Source organism: Juglans regia, chromosome 6 (genome assembly GCF_001411555.2).
Source record: "Juglans regia cultivar Chandler chromosome 6, Walnut 2.0, whole genome shotgun sequence".
NCBI classification, from domain to species: Eukaryota; Viridiplantae; Streptophyta; class Magnoliopsida; order Fagales; family Juglandaceae; genus Juglans; species Juglans regia.
The window spans coordinates 8001333-8020179 of record NC_049906.1 but is presented as its reverse complement, the minus strand read 5'-3'; the positions used below and the strand labels follow the sequence as shown (position 1 = coordinate 8020179).

The window sequence follows — 18847 nt, the reverse complement described above, 5'->3', positions numbered from 1 at the left end:
TTGTAATTGTTCTCTCTTTATTAGCGTATACGGTGTCTTATCATCTCTTCTACAAAACTTCGGTTAGGATATATTGCGAAGATAGCGCGATGTCTTGTTGTCTTGTTTTTCAGCCTATATCAAGAAATTTGCTTAAAACTTGAAGGTGGAGTTTGAATAGTGAGATAAGGAAAAATTATATAGTTTAGATAAAAATTAAATAAAATATTTTTAGAATATTATTATTGTTTTAATATTTGACAAAGTTGAATTATTTATTATATTTTGTGTAAAAATTTAAAAAAATTATAATAATAAAATGAGATGAGATAAAGTGATTCTTAAATCTAAATCGAACCTAGTTCACTTTTAACCATTGATAGGTCTAAAAGTCAAACAACAGAGACTATTTTAATATTTAATCATTATTTTAACTCAAAATATGAAAACATGTTTGTTTTAGAAGTTGGTTGGATAGTGAGATGATATGAGATAATTTTAAATAAAAATTAAAAGTTGAACAAAATATTATTAAAATATTATTAGAATATTATTTTTTAATATTATTATTATTTTAAAATTTTAAAAAATTAAATTATTTATTATATTTTATATATAAATTTAAAAAAATTATAATGATGGAATGAGTTACTCTTAAAGCATTCTCAATGGAGTCGCATGTAGCTAAAGAGTCCTTAAGGCGAGATATCCTACTGAAAAAATATGTCGGTCTTTAAATTCAGGCAAGAATTTGAGTTCACCTTAATTTATGCACAAAGGGTTATAAAAAGGATTGTGCATCATTACTCATAAAGTTGTAATCGTGTGTGAGTGCTGTATAATTATTTTAAAAAAAAATTTAATATTTATATAAAATGAAATTATTTTTTTAATAATAGATTTTATTATTTTTTAAAATAATTACACGACATTTATGTACTCTAAGATTATATATAATATTATTATTTTTTTCAACTAATAAAAAGTTGAATGATTGATATAAATAGGATAGGCTCCACTGCTCCGTTTTATTTGAAAAAAATAGATAAGATCCTAATCAGCCACTGAACATAAAATCATTGGCAATTGAGATTTCATCTTCATCATAGTACCCACCACGACTTGGCTGTATTTGAAAGATAAATCATCTCAATCGATGTTAAACTAATTATTAATGAGATCTATTATTTTTTTAAAATCATCTCAACTCACTTTACATATATAAACACATATTTTAATTTATTTACATTTAAATATATTTTAATAAGATCTATAAAATATTACTATTCACGTATCAATTCAAATAATTTGAAATCATCTCAACATCTAAACGGAGCCTTAAGATTTCCATTTCTCTCTCTCATCTTCATCCAACTTTAGATTGTCTTGAACGGCACTTCATAGAGATTAATCGATCCTATTTATAAACTTCCAATGATTATTGATTCGATTATGTTCTATTTTGTTTGTATTTTTATGAGTAACGTTAGGCACAAGGAAAGGAAAAACTTCAATGGCTTGTTTTTATGTATTCTTACCATGTGAACTAAGACTCAGTCCGGTGATACAATTGTTTTGAAGTATTTTTAGATAATTTCAAATATTATAGATATTTTCAAATATTATAGATATTTTATTCTCAAATGTCATAAACATAAAATACTTTTTAATTTTAAATATTTTAATTTTTTTATCTAATTATTACAACTTTTTAAAACTCTTAAACAAAACATAAAACATAATACTACTTATTCAAATAATTTTTTAACTTTATAATATTTTTATTCAATTTTTTATATTTTATTTCTCAAAATTTAATAAAATATTTTAAGTCCAATAATTTTACTATTATTCACAAATATATTAAAATATTCTAAGTATGCAAAACGGCCTTATCCTTATTAGGCGCAAGGGATCCTTTTTCTTTATAGTATCTCCAAATGAATGTATAATCAATGAAAAATGTTATTTATCATTTTTATCACTCTATTTAAATATATATTATATATATTTACATAAATTATGTATTTAAATAGGAGATGATAAATAGAGTTTTTCATAATCAATAATAAATAAGTACAAATCCCATTTGTTTTTTTGTGTAAAAGAGAGAAGTGGTGAATTAGTTCATGGGGTTTAGGATAGGGGTGGGTGAATGGGAGAAATGGGAATGCTTCCGAAGCGGCCCAACTGGGAAGCAAAAAAATTGACATTTTTTTCGACTTTTTAAGCAGATGAAGAGAATACGGGCTTGGCTATTCATGAATCATTACTTACCCCCACCCCCAAAAAATCTCCAACAACCAAACATCTTGTTAATTCCTAAAATTGTATAACAGATCAGAACGGAAGAAAGAATTATTCTCGACTTAGAATGGTGATTTGGATTTCGATACAGTATTCTTTACATTTATTCATAAAATAAATAGTAAATAAGTAAATATAAATAAATAAAAAGATATAGAGATTTATGTGGTTGGGCATAAAAGCATGCATCTACAGATTGTTTGAGGGGTAAAATTTACTATGATCGGTAATTTTACAATCTTTCATGACCTCACATATCACTCAATACAATGAATGAATTTAGTTTAGGTGTAGAGAAGTCGTCCCCCAGCCTGTGGAGAGTCCCTCCTTCATCTGTAGAGATTTCTTTCTTTTATAGAGATTTGTTTTATTCCTTAGAGTGATAGAATTTAACTTATCTTGTGAAATCTTTTCTTTTTAGAAGTCTAGCCAACTTTCTTGTCTTATCTTTTCATTGCTTTATCACTTCTCTACCTTATTTATTGACTTTATCTCTTCCCTTATTATTAATGATAGCTTTTCAAAGGACTGGACCCAATCAATTTAGTCCATAACACATCTCTCCTCCATATATTTCTGACAAATCAAAGAAAATTTAATAAAGTAAAATTATATACAAAAACTAAGGCATACTATAATATGGATATATGTGTCTGAAAGGAAGATATTAAATTTACCAACCATTACCGAACTTAAAACTTAACAATCTGTGAAAATTAAAGTGAATAAGCATCAAATACAAACTATAACTATGGTTCAACAAACTCACCTTAGAGCTTTCTCTCTTCATTTGTAGAGAATAAAACTTTTCCATAACGTGACATAAATGTAGTTCATTAAAGACATTTAAGACGACTTGAATTGATTTGATCAACTTGTTAGACCCTGTGAATATATGTTCCTGCAACTGTTTGTGAAACCAAGTTACCAGAGAAACTATGTTTGAAAAACTCAAAAGATAAAGCAGACTAGGACTTAGACAGAGTCATTTTATAATATAGCAAAATCATTATTGCTTATTGATATGTAATATGGGAAAAGTCTATTTTATTTCAGATCATTATTAAACAAAAATATAAAATGAAGGCTTATTTTAGCCATCCTTCAACTTTTAGCAAATACTATTTACTATGATTTTGATTAACAATATTCAAAATTCTTAATTTCTTAAATAAATAAATTCATGCATGTTGATAGTGCGGATAATATGTAATCTAAAATTATTTGTAAATTATATTTTTAGAAAAGTGTTATAATTATAAAAGAAAATTATAAATTAAATTTAAAAATTAATATAATATGTTAGATCTATTTTATAAAAATAATTTTATAACATGACATAACACATTAATCTCCACAATTTATTTACTTTTAGAAAATAATTATCATATTTTTACTTTTTATTAGTTGACATTAGGGGTGTTCAACCGGGTACCGGATCGGGTATCCGGGCATACCCAGCCCAGAACCCGGGTTTCAAATCCGGACCGGGTTCCAGCCCGGATATACCCGGTTATAACCCGGGCTGAAACCCGGATTAATCTGGATTTTTACAACCCGCAAATCCAGGTTCCGGACTATACCTGTTTTTTTTTTAATCTTTATAGAAGTCCATATTTCAGTTTAAAAGCCTTTTTTTTTAAAATGCCTATATTAAAGACTTAAGAAATCCCTTCATGTAAAAGCCTAAAAGCCTATATTTATTAAAAATAATGTTAAAAATCATAATTTTTTTTTTATAAAAGCCTATAGTTTATGAAAAAATTTTCTAAGTCAAGTTAAAAAGCATAATACTAACATTGTCAAGAATAATAAAAGTACATAAAAATGAAAAACTAAAATGCATGCAATCCACTACATATATATTACATTATTTGTTATTTATACAATACATTACAAAATACAAAATTACAAGATATGAATTACAAAATCATTAGCACGGTCTTCTATCAATTAGAATACTTAGAAACTTCAAGTGATCTACTGACTGAAAGAGATCCTGCAAAAAATAAAAGTTTTGAATACTTAGAAAAGCTATGTAGTCTTTTAATCTCACACCAAAATTGTAACACCAAAATTGCTATCAAGCATAAAGCATAAAGCAAAGCAGGAGTTATATAAATTAATAGAAGAGAATCGACAATGGAGCCAAGGAAAAGAGCCAATCTCTGTAAAAGCTAGAAAGCTTATTTAAACTTAAAAGTTTACAGTCTAACTCATAAAAATACTCCTCAAACATTGTCATCAAAACAGAGAAACATCAAGCATCTGTTTATATCATAACTCATTGCTAAACCAATATGGTATGGAGGAATGGAATGGAATACTTTTACCTTTGGGAACATAGGCAGAGAGTCATGGCAGATGATGCTATCTTTAGAAGACCATAGGAAGCATTATAATTTATGACATTATCATTAATTACAATTCTTGCAAGCAATAAGCAGAAATAGAAGTCAGTTCCATGTTATGTCAAAAGAGTTATAGTTTATTCTACCGTATTCACAAAAACAGACACAGCAATGCAAGTAAAAGAAACAAAGGGCTATGCTTAGCTATCTAAAGCTATACACATGCTACAGACACGAGGGTGCATAACTGTCAACCATTTCAAAAAAGAGATTTCTAAATATTTTCTCAACCAATCAAGCAATCTGTCTATAAATATATATTTATATATATATATATATAAATATATTGTTGCGTTACCAACAAATGATATAAATCCTGCACCACACCCTGTTCTCTGCATCAAAAGCATAGTCACAGCTGAATGCATCAATTACTTTTACTACATATTGACAATCTTCTCATAAGTAATATATCTGCAGGAGCAAATGAAAGGGTCAAAAAAGGAACCTTCTGGGAAAAAACCCTTAAAACTTAAGAATCGTTAAAAGAGGAAACTAATCGAAGATCCAAATCACAGCACCAACGAGAAGATTTACACTTCTCGTCAGCTGAACAAAGCCCATCATAATCTTTCAAATACTCAGACATTTTAACCCATAAAAATACTCCTCAAACATTCTGACAAAACAAACTCAAAATCAACAAACAAAGAGAAGAAAACATACCACAGATGAAGACGACGGCACGGGGATCTAACCCATAAAAAATACTCCTCAAACATTCTCATCAGAACAAACTCAAAATCAACAAAGAGAGAACAAAACAAACAGAGAGAAGAAAGCATACCAAGGATGAAGACGACAGCACGAGGATGAAGAAAACAAACAGAGAGGGTTTCGGCATCTCAGAAAAGAAAAAGAAACGGATGAGGAAATCGGGAAAATCTTTGAGGCCGACGGCGAGACACTTCGTGGTCACTGGTAGGGAGTGAAGAATGAAAGAGAGATACGGCGGCTGCTAGGGTTTCGCGTGATAGAGAGAGAGAGAGAGGTTGGGGGAGTGATGAGCGACGAAATCAAGACGAGTCTGAAGAATATTTTTTCTCATTTATACAAACTCGGGTACCGGCTTGAATTCGGATTTCATACCCGGATCCGGGCAGGCTATATTCGGTTTTCACCATGCGGGTTTCGGCCCGGATTTGATCCGGTCCGAAATCCGTAACCAGAATTTGGATAACCGGGTTCCGGACCGGGTTGGAAAAAAATCCGGCCCAGATGAACAGTCTTAGCTGGCATGTGTACTTATTATCACATGGTCTATTATTTCTAACAGATGATGTGTCGTTAATTGTTGTAAATTGTTTAATCTTTGAATTAATTTTGTAAGAAAAATATTAAATGTATTTAAAAAAAATATAAAAAATTTGTGTGTAAAATCTTAAAATTTAAAATTTAAAAAAAACATAATAAAATAAGTTTTATAAATAAAAATATAAGTAAAACAGTAAAGTAAACAGATATATCAAATTGAAAATTATCAACGCTCATTTCGCAAGCTTTGAAAAATCGAGTGGAAACCTCTGTTCCGTTCCAGCTTGCCAACAAGCAACACGCACATTGCTATCGCCAGCATTCTATGGCAGCTCCTCTGCTTCTAAGGAGCATTCCATACCTCCGCCTCCGACTCCACCACCAGCACCAGGACCAGCACCGGATATCCGGTAGTTTATTCGCGACTCCTTGCCGACTCTGGTGCACTGCTGCCGCACCGACTGGGTCCCACGAGAATTTATCTCCTACGGACAGCGCCACCGTAGATTGGAGCGCCGCGGACCTTCCCAAGAACGCTCGGTGCGAGGACACCGACTACCGCAAGTGGAAAGTCGAGATCCTCAGAGACATCGAACCCATTACTTCTCTCGCCAAAGATATTCTCCACTCCGGCAGGTCTTTCTCTCTCTCTCTCTCTCTGCTTGCTCGCAAATACGCCCCAAAACTTGGTAGTGTAATATTTTCTGTTATTGCGTTGGTTGCGGAGAAAATGTAGGAAAAGAGACGAAAGTAAGGTTGCGTTTGTACGGAAGACAGAAAGACTATCTCAATCACATGAGATACTCTCCATCTAAACCCGCACAATTTATTTCAACTGAAATAACCTTAGCTCAGCATTTAATTGAAGAGACTTTTATTTGTAAAACATATAAATAAAATAATTATTCTATCACAAAAACAACAAATCAATAATTGATGAGATAATTGTTAAACGTATTTAACCTACTTTATTCATCCAAATACATCTCAAGGACACTCACAAAATCCACTCAAATATCTTAATTCACTATTATTCAAGATAAATTCAAATAATTTGAGATACTCTTACCATCCAAACGTAACACTTATACCAAGGGTCCAAGTGAGTAATGTTATTGCCACAGGATATACCTGACTTCAATTTAATTGCTTAGCTTTGAGTTAAATAATAGGAAATAGAGTTTTTTACGTTTTCGAATTCTGTGATATCCCTGCTTTGCGGCAAGTAAACGAAGCATTAAATTATGCTTCTATTTTCTTTTCCATCCCTCATTTGAACTTTGTAGGACCAGCGCTCCTTGTATTTGACCAGTGGTAGCACCTAGACTTGTACCTTGGTAGTGGGAGAGAGTGTTTGGCCAACTTGGTATTAATCATCATGCAGCAATCACGACTGACAAGAACAATCGTAATGTTCAGCTCTAGTTCTGTATCTATCCATCTATCATTTAATTATTTAATTTTGGGATATAGCCGTTACATTTTAAAATTGCTGTAATCTTGTCAATCACTTGTATAGGTTCTGTGGATTAAGCTTCGACAATGATTTTCTCTTCTTTTTCCCTCCCATGTTTCGGCAGTTGGTTGCTGGGTTGTGAGGTATGAGTTTGTAACTTCTCAGTAAGTTCGATATTGGGGGGACTGTTGTGATGGTCTTCACACAAGCACACATGCATGTACAAAAATACGCATGAGGCCAAGCCACACTGGGCCTAATTTTTTTTTTAAATTACATCCCCTTTGCATTATATCAATATTTTGTTCATCCTATTGTTAGATCACTCTCCACGTTTACAGATCACACCAAATTTCTTATCAATTGGTTCCTGGGTTCAGTGTATCATAAAAACCTTAAAAACTGAGCAACTTATAGATGAGATGGTTCGTAATCTCCAAGCATCTTGTATGATGGACGTGATTGGTACCATTTTTTTTTTTGATTGGCACCGGGTGTCCGGAACAACGTCCCGACTAATCCCGATTGGTACCAAAAATTATGACAAAAATTATGACAATGTGCTAGCTAAATGAGTGATGCCACAACGAGTGGTGGAGTTATTGTTGTCTGGTAAGCCGACAAGTAGCTTTAGTATAGAGGTACGGAGGATGGCTCCTCTGTGCTTAATGTGGAGTTTGTTAGCAATATAAATGTAATGCTCGCAACTTTGTTGGAGTTAAAACCCTCTATGCTCAAATTTTTGTATGATTGGACAACCGCCCACAACGACACTCCCTTTCCTTCTTTTGTAGATCTTTTGAATATTCATTCTCTTTCATTTCCTTAATAGGTGTTATCCTTCTTATACTCTCAATGTATTTGGGTTGTGCTGCCACAGTTCTATAATAAAATTTTGTATCTTTACGTAAAAAAGTGATCTTTGAGCAATAAGTATCCTCTTGAGATGTCACTCATAGTTCTCGCATCTCAGAATGGAGTAAAAGGATGGTTAAGTTCATGTGTCTATGTGGGACGACAGCTTCATGGGTAACTAAGGGGATAGAGGATTATTTAGAACTCATCTGTCATGAAGGATTCTTCAGGGAGCTAAGGATGGGTAATGGAGTTCTCATCATTCAACATCATATTAACATAAGGGACAGTTTTCTGCAACTCTCAGATTTCTGGAATGGAAGGAGGAAATGTTTGTTGGTGATCTCGGAAGGTGCAAATGGCATTGGATGGAAAGGTTTTTTGCATTCCATTCGAAGTGTCACTAGGACCAAAGTCGTTGTTTTGAAGCAAGCAAATAGAGGGGAATTTGTTGATGGAAAGATAGTGGAAAGGCCTCCCTTGGTCAAAGGTGCCCCGTACGCCTCGGTGTTGAGGTAATTGGCGGGTAGTTCGGCAGAGAATAGCTCTGCTGCGAAAGGAAAGGGTAAGATACTTGTAGGAGACAAAGGCTATTAGGTGACATTGGGAGAAGTGGAAGGTAAGTATCATGTGTTGCAGGGTGGAATAGTTGCCTCTGTCGGTGTTTGAGGGTGGGAGAAGTGGAGGGGGTCTTGTGGGCTGTCAGAGCTCATTTGATGGGCGTTATGGAGTATGTAAGAGATCTTATGATTAAAGTGGATAAGGGGTTGGACCTGGTCATAGGTTTGGGTGGTGGATCGAAAACGGACGAGGGGAGGGGGGGTAGATCCTACGGGTTTGAAGGCCTCAAGTGCGCCAGCTCAAGGCATCTCGACGAGTCACAGATAGGGTCCTCGGACGTCGGCATCATTGTTCACACTGATATCACTCAAGACATTAGCAGATTGCCGTCTGACTGCCCTCAGTCACCAGTTGCGAATGAGGTTGGTACATTTTTCCAGGGTTCATTTTCAATTGTAGATGGGGGTACTTCCAGGGTTTTGAGTAATTTGGAAGAAGCAGACGAGCCTCTTTCAGGAGATGAAAATGGGGTAACAAGCAGTAAGGTTTGACAAAGTGGCACATAAAGGATCATTGGGGGCTGGAGCACCTACAAGCAATGTCCTTGTCGATGGAACGATGACACCTATGTCGAAGGTGAAGGAACCCTTAATGGTGACAACAACAATATAGCTGTTGAGGAGGTTTGAGATTTGAATGCAGGACATGCCGGGGAGGAAATTATGGGTTTGTCGTTGGTGCCTTGTGAGGAGGAATGTCTAGGGTCGGAAGTGCAATTGGGAATTGTGTCTGGGGATAATGTTGTTCCCCTGGTTTCTCTTCCTCTGATAAACAATATAATGGGTTTACCATCAGATTGGGTTCTGCATAAGGTTAACAAGATTCAACATATTGTGAGGCTTTCATATGGAGGATGTGAAGACCAATTCAAAGCACTACTCACTGCGATTGAGGCGGACCACTCGCTTAAAATCAAATCAAGTTTTAAGAAAAGCAGGGAGTTAAAGCGTCTTTCTTGGCAATCAACTATGATGCTAAGGGAGGTAGCTCAAGTCAAGGGAAGACTAAAGGGAGGGCATTATGAAGACGTCCTCGTAGAGGGAGTTTAGGGTGGAGTATTAGTCTTACGGGAAACAAGGGGTTGGGGAGGTGTGTTCTATTCCAATTCGGGCTTGGTGTATTCCATTGTATTCGGGCTTGGGGTCATTAGGAGCTCTCTAGTATGAGCTAGATGTTTTCTTGTATACGTCCAATGTACTTGGTTACTCCTACTGATATATATATATATATATATATATAATATTTTAACTTATCAAAATAAAAATTTCAAGTTGCTTTACACTAGCATACCACGTGCTGTATACATTTTTACAGAAGAATGTATTGTTTCAAAAGAAAAATATCAGTAAAAGTTAGTAAGGCATGCAAATACATTAAATGAACTGTCATACATGTTCTGAAATCGGAAAAAGTTTGGCTGTTACTATCAAAAGTGAACCTTATACATTCTGAACCCCATGCAATAACTCAAGTTGTAACCATCTAGCCCAGATTAAGATCCCATATATTGGCTTGAAACTCTAGTTCTGATCACGATAGTTTTAATTTGAATTTCTAATTAACATAGGAATTTAAACAAACTATTCATAAATACGGATATGATATAATCTTTGAGTTTAACTTTAAAAAGTACTTGAACTTCTAAGTTATAGTTGATTGAGATTTGAGACCTCTTACAAGAGAAGAATGGCCAGAGTTTTGAAGGCCAGGAACGCTCTTTGGATCTTAGACGTTAATTTTTCCGTACTTTATTCCTATGGGCTTGTGCTATAGCTTTCAATGGGATTAGCTTTCATGATTTTCTCTCATCCATTTCTAGCTCCTAACTTGTAATAGTTCAGATCATGATGGTTTTAATTTGCATTTTCAATTAACATAGGAATTTACACTATAAACTATTGATAATACGGATATGATATAATCTTGGAGTTTAACTTTGAAAAGTACTTGAACTTCTAAGTTATAGTTGATTGAGATTTGAGACCTCTTGCAAGAGAAGAATGGCTAGAGTTTTGAAGGCCAGGAACACTCGTTGGATCTTAGACGTTTCTTTTTCCATACTTTATTCCTATGGGCTTGTGCTACCTGTTTTCAATGGGATTAGGTTTCATGATTTTCTCTCATCCATTTCTAGCTCCTAACTTGTAACTAGCCTACTAGGTATTCTCTTTTGTATACTTCTTGCGTACTTGTGTATGCCTATTCACTTGTTCTAATAAAATTTATTGTACTTATCGAGAGAGAGAGAGAGAGAGAGAGAGAGAGAGAGAGAGAGAGAGAGAGAGAGAGAGAAGAAGAAGAAGAAGAAGACTTCAATCTTATCTTTTAAATAGTTTGCAGGATTTATTTTTTTAATGGTATTTGGGAGCTGTGTCTGATCAAATTTGCTCAATTTATCCATGTATTATATTAACTTTGTACGCCTATCTCCCTCTTTTAACCATAGGGCTCTTGATTTCTGCCTCCCAGATAGTAGGCGAAGCTTATTTGAGCCTGGAAATTTAATTGGGAGTTTCTTTAAGATTGAGAAGGCCTATATCATGTTAATTGGGAGTTTCTTATTATTATTTTATTGGAAATGCAATTTTGGGGAGAAAATAAAAGGGGTGCAAGGTTTCTTCCTTGAAGGCCTATATCATGTTAATTGGGAGTTTCTTATTATTATTTTATTGGAAATGCAATTTTGGGGAGAAAATAAAAGGGGTGCAAGGTTTCTTCCTTGCATATGAAATATCTTGGCCATCGGCCTCCCTTTAGGCACCTTTGTCAAGGGCAAATCTTTAGTAGAATTGAGATGATTGAGCGCCAATTGGTTGGTTGGAAGAGGATCTATTTTTCCAAAGGTGCTAAGATCACTTTGGAGTAACTTAAATAACTTGCCTGTTATTTCTTTCTTGGTATTTTTTTCCCATTAGTGTGGCCAATCTAATAGAGAAGCTACAACAGGGGCTAGGTGAAGAGTTCAAATTTTACCAAGTAAATAAGGCCAACGTGTGCTCTACAATTTTTAATGAGTGGTTTTAGAGTTTGAAATTTGCTTTTGTTTAATGGTGTTGTGGTTCCCATCTGGGGAAATGGCTTTGGCGTTACCAACATAAGCGGAAAACGGTGGGTTTTAAATTTGATTGTGCTTGGGGTGGGCTGCATTCTAATGAGCTACATGGGCTGCAAGAGTTAAAGTTAAGGTTATGGAAGGATATCAAGAGAGGATGAGGGAGTGTTTTGTGGTCATATTAGACTCGAGGTGTAGGGCCTTCAATGAAGTTTACCCAGAAACTTATAGCATTGTGCATGCGTAGTAGGCTTTAGTGGCAGATTTATTTGAGTTCTCAAGTGGCTACCTCAAGGGAAAGTCACTTATTTCCAAAGCAGCTCATCACTGGGAGGTTGATGGCTTGATATAGTTTCTCAATCTCTTTTACTCTCCTAGATTTTGTCTTGGAGATCCAAATAAATTCTTTATGCCTATAACAAGAAAGGGAAGTTCATTGTCCAATATGTCTATAAGGTCTTATGCCTTAAGATAGTAACCCCTTCCCTTGGAGGAATATTTGACAAACAAGGTGCCTCTGAGAGTAGCTTCTTTTGTTTTTTAGCTTGGACAGGCTTGTTAGAGAAGATCCTTATCATGGAAAACTGAAGGAAATATCATATTATTGTGACAATTGGAGCTATATGTGCACAAAAAGTGGATTATTTGTAGATCAACCTTTACTCCATTGTAAGATGCTAGTACCTCGTGGAATTACCTTTCTAGTTGAGTTGTGTTGGCTTCGATTATGCCTATAAGAAAGTAGACATTTTTGCCAATTCTAGGGATTATATAGCAGTTCTCAAATTGCAGTTTGGAAGATGGTCTATATTTGTCCATTGTGATGTATTTGGAGGGAAATAAATGATAGAAATTTTGAGGATCACAAGTGGATGAGGGGGGAGTTCAAGTCTCTTTATCAAAATTTTGTTCCTTTGAACTGCTTTTATGTATTTTAATAGACTGAGTTTCCATGATCTCTTGTCTGTTTTCCTAGTTTTAAATGAGGTGTTCTTTTTGTATACTTCTAGTGTACCTTAGGCTATGTATTTTACTCTCTCTCTTTTTAATAAAACCTTCGATTACTAATAAAAAAAAAGTTTTGAAATTGAGTTGAATCATAGAGTCCTGGAATTAGTGGCAAGTAACTAAAAGCTAATGTGGAGGGGCAGAACTACACAGTCCCCCTTCAGCGGAGGTTGGGATGTTATGCTCATCTAAGCTACAGCTAAGTTGCAAAAATATGAACTTGAATACTGCTAAGTAAGGTACTGATTCAGGTACGATATACTATCATTAATGCATAATGATTTTGAGATCCAACCCATACTTTCAACTATCTAATTGCAAGAGCATGACCCTCTTAAGTTATGTGTCCCTGCAACTAAGCCAGAGCAAGCGCGGAGCCTATTGGCACAACTGGGTCACACCTTGTGTCCAATTCATTGGGGCAGAATCCATAATGTAAACGATCTCTTCATTTTAGCTTTTTAAGTTCCATTTGTATTTTAAACAGTTTTGCCTCCCGGTATTAAAATCCTGGTTCTCCCATCTTCAGAAGTACAAAATTGAGATTTTCAATCACTTTTGCACACAGTGGTGGAGTTTTTGACATGGTGTAGTGCAACACCACCTTGCAATTTGTCTTCAAAACCTTCATTCTGGGTACATGATGTTAGTTCCACCTTGGCCCTAAGGTAGTTTTGCTTTAAGGCTACATCCTCCTAACCAATAAGAATCCATGATTAACCATCTTAACTGACCAAAAAAAAAAAAAAAACCATCTTAACATTGATTGACAAGCTTTTCTTTTCTTCTTTCCATTTTCAGGACTGTGGATAGGAACAAAAATTTTTCAGTCTAAGTCTTACCTTTATGTCTAAATTTTGTTGATGGTAATTCAAAATGCATATAAGGTTGCAACTATCAAGCCATGAAAACTGATAATGCAGAACCTAAGAAATGCTGACCATGCCATAACGCAACATTAGATATGTTGTTGTCCTGTCTATTATCCTTGCCTCATTTAAATTTTCGTATCTGCTGTAAAAGCCATATTGTGAATTTCAATGCTTAGTCTGTGGTCTGTGTATGAAATTGGCTCTGACCCTATGACTGCCTTGCTGTTGCTAGGTACATAGATGGGGAACATCTAACAGCCGAAGATAAGAAAATTGTGGTAGATAAGCTTCTTGCTTATCATCCACATTCTGAAGATAAAATTGGTAGTGGACTTGACTCTATTATGGTAAGCTTTAATTTGCATAATGTCACAGAATTTTTAAGTATATCCACCTAAGCTTGGGTTGTTGAATGGTTACCAACTTGTTCATGAGGCAGGCTTTTTAAAGAGTCGTTGCTCCCTCAAGCATTGTTGGATAACCATAGCCTGAGGAAGGCAAGACAGGTGATTGAATTATGAACTAAGGTATCAGGAAGTTGTACTAAAAACTTGGTGAAAAACAATATTTATTTCTGTTCTCTAGTATTAGTAAAAGTAATAAATTATGCCATCGATCTGTATACCATAAAATCAAAACTATCCACTTTTTGCAATGAAAAAATGAAAATCTAAACCATAAATGTGCTGTCCACCTGATGGCTTAACCCAACCCTCTCTTTCATTGCCAGGGAGGGACATAATGGTGTTATGATTGGGTGTTGTAAGCATTTGGTTGTTGTTTGTCATATATTGGTAGCGTTAACATTTAATAAGGACAAGCTTTTCCATTATATGGGTCATACTTGTTATTTGATTAACTTTGTTCATAACTCATAAATAAATAAATAAATAAATAAATAACCGCAACATGAGATTCATTAAAACTGATTCAAAAAAGAAAGAAAATCCTCCCCAAAATGCATTGGTATTGGGAGTTCCATGCATATATTTATTCTCAGCGTTATTTTGTTGCGTTTACTTCAAAAAGAAAATGGAAAAAGAAAGAAAAGAAAAAAAAGGAGGAAGTGGAAATGACAGGCTTTTTAATATAATTCAGCCAAAATTTGGGGAAGCACAAAAGTTTTGAACTTCTTGAGAAAATGAATTTTAAAGCAGGACTGATTTGTCAGGTACAATCATTCATACGAATAATTGGTTCTTTATGTAAATATTGGCACTTTTCCCGCTATTCCACACCAAGAAATCATAATGGACTTTTTGAATAAAAATTCTCACTTGTTTTCTAAGTAGATCACCTGTCTCTTGCCTCTTGAGTTGTATGGTGATCCATCAAGGCTTGAGGTAGAAGTGATGTTCCTTGAAAACAGATTCATAATATTTTTGAAACAACTACTTTTCAGAAAAGAAAAAAATGAAGCAACCGTTTAGTATAATTCTCTCATGATATATCATCCCCATACTACCATGTGATTTGTCATTTTTGCCCTTCTATTTAAACACACATATTTACACATTAATATGTGTGTTTAAATAGAAGAAAAATTCTACTTATCACATGTTGGTGTGTGGTGTAGAGATAATAAGTAGCATTTCTCTAAATAGAATGACAAAAATGATAAATCACATGTTAATATATGGTGTAGGGGATGATAAGTACAACTTTTCTTCTCGCAAAGTTACAACTTCAATCAGATTAGTGCCTTGTCTTCCTGCTGCATATGCATGAATAAGAAGTAAAAGCAAAAGTGCTTGGAGGCTGGAAGCCATGCATTAGGTGCTTGTGCTTGCACTCTGTTGCACCTCTTTGATATCTCATCTGTCAATGGCTGCCAAAGCAGTCTTGTCATGAACATGATTTCAAACAATTTTGAGGGTTCTTTTCTGGTCTGTTTAAATGATGAATCGTAATTTTTCTAATGCTATTTCAAGCAATCTACATTGCAGTTCCCGTCTTTGTAATTTTTACATTCAGCATCTCAAAATTCTACAGGCAGATTTCGTTATGGAAACCACCTGTATATGTAGCCTTATCAAACACATTAGGGAAGTGAAAATGGCGGTAGAACTTGAATTAACTGTGTGATATTCCCAAGTCCATATGATTAATTGAGGAACAGGTAGGCTCTGTGGTCTACCTCAGTTTGGGTCTTCATCCTTGACTCTAGGGGTTCACTTTACTTTTGAGTCTTTGCAAAAATAATCTGTTATTCTTTATTTCTCTTTCATTGGAAATTGATAGCGGAGAAAGTAATTGATGGATACTTCTGTCTAATTGTCTCTTGATGGTTTTATTTTCTTATGCACAATTTGCTTCGGGGAACTGATGGATGTTTGGTCAACACAGTTGTCGTGTTGGTTGGTGTATATTACCTTTAACTGGTAACAACTTTTTTCAATCTATTACCTCTGTCTAGGGAATGGTCTATCCTTTTTTGGTCTCCATACAAACAGTTGTTCCATTGAATTTGATGCGGAGAGAGTTAGCTGCGGACTTGTATGTACAATAGTACATGAACTGATCCTGTCTCTCTCCTTTCCCAAGTTGACCTTCATATAAATACTACTAAAGTAGCTTGTGTTATTCATCAGTACGAACTTTCTAACCGGTTAATTAACTTCTGTTCTTAAGGTTGATCGGCATCCCACATTTAAAAGCTCAAGATGCCTCTTTGTCATAAGAACTGATGGCGGATGGATAGACTTCTCCTATCTAAAGTGTATTCAAGCATACATTCGAGATAAGTACCCATCCCATGCAGAAAGGTTCATTCGTGAACATTTTAAACGTGGTAGTGGTTAATGTGTGCTAGTCCTGGGACTGATGATTTCTGGGATCACTAGAGATGGTCATGATATGTTTACTTGGATTTTTTTTTTTCTTTCCTTTATGGAATGGCGTGGGGTGCGGGCAGAGAACATTTTGCTTTCAATGACCAATATAAATGTGTGTATTTGTAGCTTAGATCTACAAATTGTCAACATAGTAGATAATCCTTGACTGGGACTTAAAAAGTTTGTTTTATATGCCAAGACACAGAAAATGATTGAAGGGAACTGATTGTTGACTTACATCTCTATTTGGCTTTGAACTTTGCTTGTTGGTAGGAATAAGCTTTTTTCATGTGTCCCAGGACCTGTCTTGTTAAGCAGTTGCATTGATAGAGAAATTACTCAACTAATCAGAACCAAATATGTCCATAAAGCATGTTTGAAATTCGTTTCTATTCGATTAGACCTTAAACCTGTTTTGTTAGTTTTGGCTATCTTTCCCACGTGGGAACCATACATTAGCTATTGTGCAGTTTACAAGGATCGGATCCTTGTATCTTCTTCTCATTCTAGATAGGTGTGTTTACCATATACTTCTACTTGGATTCATACCTTTTTAATGATGCATTATTACTATAAAAATAAGGATGGGAGCCCATCAGAAGTTCAGAGCAAATCAGGTGAGACTATGTAAATGCTCAATTTCCTAAGATGGGCTTCATCATCCGCTCGCAGGCTTTTAACTCGTCCTAGAATGGGCGTTATGAAAAAGAGAGAAGAAAACAAAGGGAAAAATCTGTCCAATAGTCACAAATGGTGTCTCCACAAGTTGACATCCGATCCAACCTAGTAGCAACTCTAGGTCCTAGAGTTCGGGTAGGAATTTTAAGGGATCTAAATTCAGAACATATGATCTATCTATCTTTAGGATTTAACCCAGCAGGGGCTTGGCATGCCCCATATCCCCGTGCTCATGTGATCTTTGTCCTCTTGTATGACCTGTGAATATGGCCCACATCTAATTGTGACAAATGCTACTGGGTTGAAAATTTAATAGCTTAAAAGTAATACAAATTCATGATTTCCTTTTTTACAAAGCTTAGCTCTCTGATTTAGTTAAAATGATAGAGTTATAGCGTGGTCCCAGACAATCAGAAATTCTGAAGAGTAGTTGAGGGTGAACTACTGTAATTCAAGAGAGTCAAGGGCAGCTGGTTGTACTACTGTCGAGTATCGATTTCTAGGCTTTGATAAGTCAAAACGGTGGGAAAGTATCATTCGTCGACAATGAAATGTCCACACAAATGTGGTTAGTTTTTGAACAAAAAAAAAAAAAAACACATTTCTTTTCAGCATGTTGGTTTCAATTGGTCAATCCATGCCTGTTAGAACAGAAAAGACCATCCACAAGTAGCTAAGGCTATCTTTTTGAGTTTTGGGGAGGTCAAATTTCTATCCGAGAAAGCTGTCAATTCAGTTGGTATGTTACTTTGTAGATCAAATAGCAGCGATCAATGATCTTTTGATAAATTGAGGAATGCTATGCATCAACTGCTATTCATTTTCAGACTTTACATCTATAGCTTTTTCATAAGGTGGGGGTGGTGAATAGTAGTTGATTAGAAGAATTATTCTTGATAAATTATTCCTATATCCATTTGCAAAAGGGCATGCCTCTTAAGCTTCTTAGAGCTATTCTACTGATCAGTCAATTATTAGATTATTACCAAATTCATCAACCCCTAAACACTTCTTTGACATTGATATTCGAACATATAAAAATTGTAATCTTTTCGAGAGTTTCTTCTTGGTAATGATCCTTCATTTTGGTGATTTCATTGACCTAGGGCTAGAGTCTCTGTTGGGAGAGGGTTTTTGTTTGTGTTCGAGTGTCTTTACTTTCTAAAATGCCAAGGGTTTTTGTTTGTGTCCAAGTGTCTTTTACCTTAATAATATGCACAAGATTTTGTCTGTGTCCAAGTGTCTTTACCTGATTCCCCCTTAGCTTTGTTGTTATCAAAGATGTACTCTTGGTTGATTAGGGAAGGAAAGTATCTTTACCTGACTAAAATGCAAGCACCAAAGCAGGGATTGGATTCCATAGTTCTTGAGATACATACAAAATTCTATGTAAAGACTTACCAAGTTACAAGGCAAATGAACATATATATCAATACCTGCCCCCACAATGCATGCTGTATGGGTTTAATTGGAATAGAACATTTACTCCGTTTGGATATTGAAAGTATTTCATCTCATCT

General features: G+C 34.8%; 1 protein-coding gene across 1 annotated transcript; it reads left to right on the top strand.

The window, feature by feature from the left end:
• Nucleotides 1-6182: 6182 nt before the first annotated feature.
• LOC108983815 (protein DCL homolog, chloroplastic-like) lies at nt 6183-16887 on the top strand. The gene is made up of 3 exons (XM_018955582.2): nt 6183-6587; nt 14048-14162; nt 16447-16887. Exons 1-3 carry the CDS (start codon nt 6277-6279, stop codon nt 16615-16617), a joined length of 597 nt encoding a protein of 198 aa, XP_018811127.2. The 5' UTR covers nt 6183-6276; the 3' UTR covers nt 16618-16887.
• The last annotated feature ends 1960 nt before the right edge of the window (nt 16888-18847 follow it).

Excerpts from the sequence above, each read along its gene's own strand:
- LOC108983815 (XM_018955582.2), top strand. The coding sequence starts at position 6,277 with ATGGCAGCTCCTCTGCTTCTAAGGAGCATTCCATACCTCCGCCTCCGA. Across the intron at positions 6,588-14,047 it reads GATATTCTCCACTCCGGCAG|GTACATAGATGGGGAACATC; the intron begins GTCTTTCTCTCT and ends TGCTGTTGCTAG. Across the intron at positions 14,163-16,446 it reads GTGGACTTGACTCTATTATG|GTTGATCGGCATCCCACATT; the intron begins GTAAGCTTTAAT and ends TCTGTTCTTAAG.